This window comes from Nerophis lumbriciformis, linkage group LG05 (genome assembly GCF_033978685.3).
Source record: "Nerophis lumbriciformis linkage group LG05, RoL_Nlum_v2.1, whole genome shotgun sequence".
NCBI classification, from domain to species: Eukaryota; Metazoa; Chordata; class Actinopteri; order Syngnathiformes; family Syngnathidae; genus Nerophis; species Nerophis lumbriciformis.
This window is the reverse complement of record NC_084552.2, coordinates 43,047,833-43,057,832: the sequence shown is the minus strand read 5'-3', so window position 1 is coordinate 43,057,832 and position 10,000 is coordinate 43,047,833. Positions and strand designations below refer to the sequence as shown.

Below are 10,000 nucleotides of genomic sequence, written 5' to 3'. Positions count from 1 at the left end.
GCAGAATTGATTGAATTATTTATTACAAACCTGCACAGTACAACACACACTTTTTTTTTTTTAAACATTTTGGCAGGGACATTTATGCAAGGCTTGAAAAGGGATTGGATGAAGCAGATGCTTATAATATCCCAACCCCTCTCACTCATTCCACATTTAACATAAACAATATAATACAAGAACAATACTATACAAACAAAAACAAGAAAAGCTCCTGTACACCAACAATACAATAGTACCACTGTTACTATAAAACAAGACAAGACGAGACAAAACACACACACACACACACACACACACACACACACACACACACACACACACACACACACACACACACACACACACACACACACACACACACACACACACACACACACACACACACACACACACACACACACACACAGGCCCAAACACTCTCTGACCATACACCTCTCTCCCATCGCTCTGTGCTGAGGGCATCACTCTCTTTCCTCCTCGTACTTCTTCAGTACTTCTTTTTTAAACAGTCTTTTAAATGTAATCATGTTAGAACAGGTTTTTAACTCGTCCCCTAAGTTGTTCCACAGACTGACTCCACGCACTGAAATGCACATTGATTTTAAAGTTGTTCTAAATTTAGGCAAATATAATTTGTTGTTTCCTCTTAGACTGTAACTATGATGAGCATCTCTATCCTGGAATAGGTTTTGTATATTGGATGGTAGAGAGTTTTGGGATGCCCTAAACATAATTTGAGCAGTTTTAAAATTGATCACATCGTGCAGTTTAAGTTGCTTTAACTCCATGAATAGTGGATTTGAATGATGTAAGTACCTAGTGAACATTGGACACAATCCTAATGGCCTTTTTCTGCAGAGTGACTAAAGGCTGTAGATGGGATTTATAACAATTTCCCCAGACTTCAACACAATAGTTTAGATATGACATAATAAATGAATGATACAATAAAAGCAGAGCATTGGTGTTCAATAAATGACATGATCTCCTCATCATTCCAACACATTTAGCAACTTTTGTCCTCAGGTAATTTATATGAGGCTTCCATGATATATTTTCATCTATTACCACTCCTAAGAATGAATTTTGTTGAACATATTCTATTGGTGTATCATCATTAACAATCCTGATGGGTATTTCACTTTTGCGATTGCTAAAGAGCATGATTTTGGTCTTCTTTAAATTGAGAGACAATTTGTTGTTATTAAACCAAGTTTTTAACTTGATCATCTCCTCAGTTACAGAGGCCAGAAGTTGCTTAACGTCGTCACCTGCACATGTAATGGTTGTGTCGTCAGCAAAGAGGATGAACTTCAGCAGTGTTGATACTTTACATATTTCATTGATATACATTATAAATAGTGTGGGTCCCAGTATCGACCCCTGGGGGACTCCACAGGTTATGTTCATGAGTGTAGATTGATGTTGGTCGATCTGAACAATCTGCTGTCTCTCATTCAAGTAGCTCTTCAGCCATTTCCCTGCCACTCCCCTTATGCCATAGTTTTCCAGTTTGTTTACCAAAATCTGGTGGTCAATGGTATCGAAAGCCTTTTGCAGGTCAATAAAAATTCCTAAAACAAATTTGTTTTTCTCGATACCATTAGTAATGTTCTCTATTAGATTACTTAAAGCTAATGAAGTTGACCTATTTTGTCGGAACCCATATTGACAATCAGATAATAATGTGTGTTTTTCAATGAAGCCACGAAGTCTATTATCAAATAATTTTTCCAAAATTTTTGACAACTGTGGCAGAAGGGAGACGGGCCGGTAATTTGTGAAGTGGTGTTTGTCTCCAGATTTGAAGATGGGGATATAATGTAAGTATATAAACCAGGGGAGTCCAAAGTGCAGTTGCGGATGGCATTTTTTTTAATAGGCCCGTGTTACATTTTAGAAATAAAATAAACCAAAACAAAACAACCATCAAAAAAGGAAAAATACAGCAGAAAGATATAATGTAACACAAATATTTGTTTTATATACATGCAGAATAGAATCATCATAGGTCTCCTTCAAAAGATCACAAATAATTAGCATTTACGTTAAAAGAAAGGACAAGTCACTTACATTTATCATGGCATTGGAGGTGATGCGGAAAAGGGTGGCCCTTTCGGTCACCTGACGAATCTTATCCCCTGCCTCGCCAGTCAGACGTAAACTGTCTAATTCCGATAAAGACCTAATGCAGGAGGTTAATTTCCATTACATTTCCATCACACTATATAATAAGAAAAAAACATGTTTTCAAAGAAATGATGGTCGAACCTCTGCAGAGCGCAGCCGTGCTTTGAGATGAGGTCATTGCATGTGCTCAAATCTTCCACTTTGCTTCCTAAGGTTCTCAGCGTCGACTGGACTTCGGAATTCTGTGACCCCCCTCCTTGTCCAGGAGCCGCGGGAGGGGATGATGGGGAAGGGTCATCGCCAGAGTCATCTGGTTCCACAATGCAATCGAGAAAACAAAAGAGAGCATATTTATATCGCCCTCTGTACCTTGGGGTCGAGTCTCTTCACATTAACAACAGACCCACCTTCTTTCGTGAGATTCGCTGAAGTTTCTGTTTACAACATATTGTTTTTAAGATAGATTTGTTTTACTCTTATACAATTTGGAATTCAACTTCAGTTTTCGGGATAAAGTTAAACTTCAAATCGCAAAAAAGTTTAGAGTTTGAAACGATGTGATGTTAATTTCCAATATACAAATTATCAGCCAGGCCGATATTCGCTATTTTGATTAATTCAAAACTGGGTTATTGTGGCACTTATGGAGCCGCACCTCCGCTTGCAGTGACTACTTTATCTCAAGCAAAGTTAAACCCAAAGCACCATATGACGGTTTACACGCACCATCAGCAAGGGTAAGAGCCAATCATCAGGAAAAGCTGTTAAGGCATACAGTTCTGCTCAGTGCTCACCCACACGGTGGTAAGGAGAAAAGGTTTGCTCTCCAAAAATGCGTATTTTGCACATGTGGTTCTACATGGCTCATAAACATAATGGCACTGTGGGGATATGCATAACTCCTCCTTACACACACCTAGTTTGCCAGAAAACAAGACATAGCATAGTGATTCTACTAGTGGTACGTGGGCTCCATCTAGTGGTACACTAAAGATTTAATTAATGATTTAAGTACAGTGTTTCATTTTCCTACATTCAAACACAGTGTTACTGTTCAAACTGAGTGTAATGTTACAGTGGCCAAAAATATTAAATATACTTGTTTTTAATGAATACTTAAGCCTAATACACTACAGTATTTTAATGTTGATCATTATGGTGGTACTTGGAGAGCCAAGAGTTTCATGAGGTGGTACTTAGTTAAAAAAGTTTGAAAACCACTATATATTAGTAAAGCAGAAATTGATAAAAGAAAGTCTACCTTATAGAAATAGCAGGTTCAAAGCCATGGCAAGTTGTTCTCCTGACAAGAAAATAACGATTTTTTGCCTTGAGAAGAGGGGACATCCCTGCTGCATGCGGCGCGCTAGAGGTGGGTGGTGCTTCACTTCCATGTTCAGATTACGGTTAAGGTGCAGTGATAACATAACATTTAGATTGTTAATGTGACTGCTTTAGTAAGTAAGATGACATAAACCAGGGGTGTCAAACTCAAATACAGAGTGGGCCAAAATTTAAAACTGAACAAAGCCGCGAGCCAAGGTTGAACATCCATCCATCCATCCATTTCCTACCGCTTATTCCCTTTGGGGTCGCGGGGGGCGCTGGAGCCTATCTCAGCTACAATCGGGCGGAAGGCGGGGCACACCCTGGACAAGTCGCCACCTCATCGCAGGGCCACAGGTATACATATACCTATATATATATATATATATATATATATATATATGTCTTAATAAGGTTATCCAAAAAATAGTGCTCGATACCGTAGTAGAGCGCAATATATGTATGTGTGGGAAAAAAATCACAAGACTATTTCATCTCTACAGGCCTGTTTCATGAGGGGGGGTACCCTCAATCATCAGGAGATTTTAATGGGAGCATTCGCATACCATGGTTTATATAGGGCACAGAGTGGGTGGGTACAGGCTGGCCTAGGGGCGTGGTGATTGGCTCATGTGTTACCTAGGAGGTGTTTCCGTCTATGGCGGCATGCTGTTACAATTTCGCTGCGCTTGTTGAGGGATGACAGGTCTGGACGGTAAATAATAAACAGTTTCTCTTTCAAGCATAGGTTGCATCTTTTATTACCACTATTGTAAGGTGTGCTGGATGCAAGAATTTGCCATGTTATTGAATATTCAACATTATTGTCTTTGAGGTCCCAAATGTGTTTGCTGAGTTCTGTGGTATTTCGCAGGTTTTTGTTCCTGAAAGAAGCCTTGTGATTGTTCCATCTGGTTTTGAATTCTCCCTCGGTTAATCCTACATATGTGTCGGATGTGTTAATGTCCTTGCGTATTACCTTAGATTGGTAGACAACTGATGTTTGTAAGCACCCCCCGTTGAGAGGGCAATCAGGTTTCTTTCGACAGTTACATCCTTTGTTGGTTTTGGAGTCGCTCTGTCTGGGGGTCGACGGCTCATTTGCAATTGTTTTGTTGTGGTTTGAGATGATTTGTCGTATATTGTTCATGCAGCTGTAGCTCAATTTAATGTTGTTCTTGTTGAATACTTTTCTTAGGGTGTTGTCTTTGGGAAAGTGTTTGTCAATCAGATTGAGGAATTTGTGTCCAATGTTAGTTGAGACGTTTTTGCTGTATGGGGGGTTGTACCAGATGATGTCGTTTCGTTTTCTGTTCTTTTTTGGCTGGTTTCCTGGCGTGGGTTCATAGGTGAGGGTGAAATTGTATCCGCTTTCATCAAGGGCTTTTTGGTACGGGGGGGTTGCTTGGTCAAATTCAGCTTTGCTAGATGACAGCATCGATAGCCTTTTATTGATTCCGGTAGGTATTCTTTTCGTGGTGGTGGGTGGGTGGTTGCTGTCAAAGTGCACGTATTGGAGTGTTGTGTTGGGTTTCGTTAATGGTTGGTAGCTGTTATTTCTCAGGTTGAAAGTGACGTCAAGGAAGTTGACGGTTTGCTTGTTGGTTTCAATCGTGATCCGTAGGCTGTCCAATACGTGCACCATGACAGCAACCACCCACCCACCACCACGAAAAGAATACCTACCGGAATCAATAAAAGGCTATCGATGCTGCCCAAGGTTGAACAAATTAACCTTTTAATAGGGACCCAAACAAGTTTTGCATTGAATATTGAACAAGCAAGGCTTATATAACTTTATAGTGACATGCAAAATTGAGTTTCAAATAATAATAATAATAATAAAAAAATATCAATGGCATATCAAATACTATTTAAATAAAAATGGAATGCCTCTTTTCTATTTGCAGCCTTCTGAGGTAAATATCAACATTAACTTTTTCCACAGGCTAATAAATTTGAAAATAAAATAACAATGAATAAACCAACCATTCAGGACTTTAAACTGCTCAGTTTGCAACACACTGATCTAATCTGATGTGCCCAAGCTAGATACCTGCCATCTTTTCTTGGATGCTAGTTCATTAATGTTGGGGCTCAGGCTTTGAGCTGAGGCAACCTTCATTATCGAACGAAGGTGTTCATCAGTCATTATATCTCGTAGTCCACCCGGACCACAGTCTTGGGGGCTTGCCTTAAAGGCACTGCCTTTAACGTCCTCTACGAGCTGTCGTCACGTTCGCTTTTCATCCATTCTAACAACGTGCCGGCCCAGTCACAAGATATGTGCGGCTTCTGTACGCACACACACGTGAATTCAACACATCCTTGATCAACAGCGATACAGGTTACACCAAGGGTGGCCGTATAAACAACTTTAACACGGTTAAAAATATACGCCACACTGTGAATCCACACCAAACAAGAATGACAAACACATTTCGGGAGAACATCCGCACAGTAACACAACATAAACACAACAGAACAAATACCCAGAACCCTTTGCAGCACTAACTCTTCCGGGACGCTACAAAATACACCCCCCACTACCACCAACCACCCCCCCCTCTATTGACTAATGATGCACCGAAAATTTGGCCGGTAAAAGACTTAAGGGTTTGTCTGAAGCGGAGGCAGCGTGTCCGCGCTGTGGACATATTTTAATAAATTTGAGATATACCCGCGAACAGTGATCTTCACAATTTTAGATGACACTGGCGGCTTTTAATGAGAGAAAGGCTCCCACCAACGCGAAGCAAGTGTGACGTCAGGCTTGCTTTTCGTCACAGACATGGCGTGACATTGTCTAAACAGAGTCTCTAAACACGAGTACAGTCGCGAATAACACCAGAAATAGATGCTGGATTTGGTGCCAATACTTTTTATTAAAAAAAGAGTGACTAATAGGATTACAGAAATATCTTTAAAAAATTCTCAAACAAAGTACATTATACAATAATTAGCAACAATTTAAAAAAAGAACAAAACGATATGTAAGAAAAATATATATGTTAATACTATGCATCCATTTTCTACCGCTTGTAAATGTATATGCAAATTTTTTTGCCTTTTTACAGAATATATGCATCATAACAAATTATGCGATGATGTCATGTCGACCACGCCCCTAACGCCGCAGGTATTTTGGCAATTTAGGGAAGGGAAATCCTGACATTAACAAAATAAAAACGTCCTACGATCATGCTTTGTCAGAGATGTTTTGCAATGATATTTTGTGATATTTGCATGTAAAGAAAGGCTAGTACATCAATTTAGGAATATAGGGACGGGTAGGGTGTTGGAAGGGGGTTTCCTGGCTGGCTGAAATATTGTTTAAATTATTTTAGAAGATGTTCTGGTCGAGTCCTCAATTACAGAATGATTAGCAGGCTAAATATTACATTTTAATATTTAATAGAGAAGGTTAAAACATTGTCATGCAGCAATATAAAAATCATTAACTTGTACAACATGTAATGTACAGAATATCAGAATCATTTATTAAGGTAGAATTATCACAGATTACAGCTGGAAAAGCCTCCAGGCCCCCCGCGATCCCAAAAGGGACAAGCAGTAGAAAATTGATTATGCATTATGGGGTATTGTGTGTAGAATTTTAAAGACAACAATTAATTTATTAAATTTTGAAATAAGGCTGTTACATAACAAAATGTGGACAAAGTGAAGCACTGTCAATACTTTCTGGATGCACTGAGCTCTTCCGTCGTTTGGCAACACCTTTCCATCTTGGTTAAAAAAGTAAACCATTGGCGTTCAAAGTGTGGCTCAGGAGCCTTTGGTGTGACGTGTGGTACATTGTACAAACTTTAAGTTACTTCACAGAATTTTAGAATGTTTTTATCATAATTTTCAGTAAACTTTATAATGTTTTAATGTTGCTGACCCTGGGAACTTCCTGCACGTTTTGTTTGAACCTAACAGATAAAATTTTAACATTTCAGTTTCATTGAAATTTTGAAAAACTTCATAAAACTTTACATTAGGCAGGTAATAGGGCTGTTTTCAGCCAATGGGGATGCCCACAAACAAAGAAATCTCTTTTATTACATTTTCCACCTGCAAAAAAAGGCTAAAATACTAAAAAAAAAAAAAAAGTAAATTTTAGTGAGGTTTAGTTGAGTGAGGTCCTCTGGTCGCAGGACCGGCATCAGCTCTAAAGGAGCACAGATCAAACTTGACCAGAGGAAGTAAAAGTGGTATCAAAGTTTCCGTAGGGCAATCTGCCAAAGGGGAGCAGTGAGAGAGGCCTCCTGCCCAAGCAAACTTGTAAAAGTCACATCTCTGCACCGAGGTGGCGCACCCCTGCCTAAGACATTTTCACTTTCCAGCTGGGGTATTCGATGGCATGGCAAGCTGCGTTTCACGGCAGCGCTTCCCAAACAGGCCCCACGTCCCCCACCTCATAACATCTTCCCAACACACCTGCTCTACACAGGATGCCTCGGGTAGGTACTCAATGGCCGATGATTAGAATTATGATGTTGATTGTCGAATCAGAATCCTCCAAATCAAATCGTCCGATGGGTGACTATTCTAAATCACCACTACTATTCAGTTACTAGTTTAGGTTTTCATTTATATTCATAGACATGCTGCTGTTAGATCCCTACACACGTTTAGAAATGTGAAACAAAAAAATTTCTACTGTCTAGTGTTTTTTTTTTAACTAACAAAGTTGCAAATTTAAAAATAATCTTAAAATCGTAAACATATGCTTAATGGCATTAAAACAATGTTAGGTGGTGGAGTTTGTAAAATTCAAAAATTTAACACCAATAGTTTCACTTTTACTGCATATGAATATCAGCTTCAAATTTCATTTATTGGCCTCCTTGACTTTGAAAAATCGGCCCTGAAAAAACCCATATCACTTTGTTATTTTTAAGCATTACCATTTTTACTATCCTACAATTCTGAATTCCAACACTTTGAAGATTTAAATAATACACAACATCAGAAGTTACAATGAAGGGTTTTGTCCCAATGTGGGCTAGAAATGTCTTTCAAGTCACAACACAAGTCATCAGTTAAATGACGTTTTAAAGGGGAACTGCACTTTTTTTGGCATTGTGCCTATCGTTCACAATCATTATGAAAGACATGGCGACAGATGGCTTTTTTAATGCGTTCTAAATATTAAATAAACGTAAATAAAAGTCTGCTTACAGTGGAGCAAATGGTAGCTTCACTATTCTGCCCATAAAATCAGATACATAACTATTCAAAAAGTGCCAACAGTACACCATTTGCATTTTGTGACTTGAATATTAACCAAGTATTAGTGATATCAATATTATAAGCGCTTACGCCAGGGGTGTCAAACTCAAATACAGAGTGGGTCAAAATTTAAAACTGAACAAAGCCGCGGGCCAAGGTTGAACAAATTAACCTTTAACGTACTCTACGAGCTATCGTCACATCCGCTTTTCATCCATTCTAACATCGTTCAGACCCAGTCACAAGATATGTGCGGCTTCTGTACGCACACACGAGCGAATGCAACGCATACTTCATCAACAGCGATACAGGTTACACTGAGGGTGCCAGTATAAAAAAGTTTAACACTGTTAGAAATATACGCCACACTGAATCTACACCAAACAAGAATGACAAACACATTTCGGGAGAACATCCGCACCGTAACACAACATAAACACAACAGAACAAATACCCAGAATCCTTTGCAGTACTAACTCTTCCGGGACGCTACAAAATACGCCCCCGCTACCACCACCCCGTTTTTTCGCGAGGATTATGAGACATTTTTCAACTAAATGAAAATATATGAACATCCCAGCAGTCGGCATCCTAATGACAGCGGACCTTATACAGCAAGTGATGTTTTATTATGTTTGTTGGTTCTCATAAAGTCTGCAGTGTGCAGAAATCAGTTATGAAGTAAAAAACAAAACAAACATAGTGATGCGTTTTTTAAACCTACTCAGTGGCCTAGTGGTTAGAGTGTCCGCCCTGAGATCGGTAGGTTGTGGGTTCAAACCTCGGCCGAGTCATACCAAAGACTATAAAAATGGGACCCATTACCTCCCTGCTTGGCACTCAGTATCAAGGGTTGGAATTGGGGGTTAAATCACCAAAAATGATTCCCGGGCGCGGCCACCACTGCTGCCCACTGCTCCCCTCACCTTCCAGGGGGTGATCAAGGGTGATGGGTCAAATGCAGAGAATAATTTCGCCACACCTAGTGTGTGTGTGACAATCATTGGTACTTTAACTTTAACTTTAAATGAATGCGCCGCCTATGCTTAAAATGATGAAAATACGTAATTATTAAATATTATAAATGTGCAGGTTACTACATTACATATATACTTACATCATGTATAAAAAACCCTAACGGAGGTATTCGGATGTTTTTTTAGGGGCTCTATAGGCAGAATTGAACGGATCCCATAGACTCCATTGTAAGCGGACTTTTGATCAAATGTATTTAACATTTAAATGCATTAAAAAAAATCCATCCGGAAGTCATGTCTTTTATGATTGTGAACAATAGGCAAAA

At 39.2% G+C, this 10,000-nt stretch overlaps 1 protein-coding gene across 4 annotated transcripts in view; it reads right to left on the bottom strand.

Annotated features, from left to right (window-relative positions):
• Positions 1-10,000, bottom strand: part of LOC133605868 (oxysterol-binding protein 1-like) — a 24,211-nt gene that overhangs the window by 9,955 nt on the left and 4,256 nt on the right. For all 4 annotated transcript variants that reach the window (XM_061959193.2, XM_061959195.2, XM_061959194.2 and 1 more), the window contains exons 4-5: positions 2,275-2,443; positions 2,077-2,188 (exon numbers count right to left, since the gene is read on the bottom strand). In XM_061959193.2, coding sequence (XP_061815177.1) covers positions 2,077-2,188; positions 2,275-2,443 — 281 coding nt within the window. The remainder of the gene's footprint in view (positions 1-2,076; positions 2,189-2,274; positions 2,444-10,000) is intronic.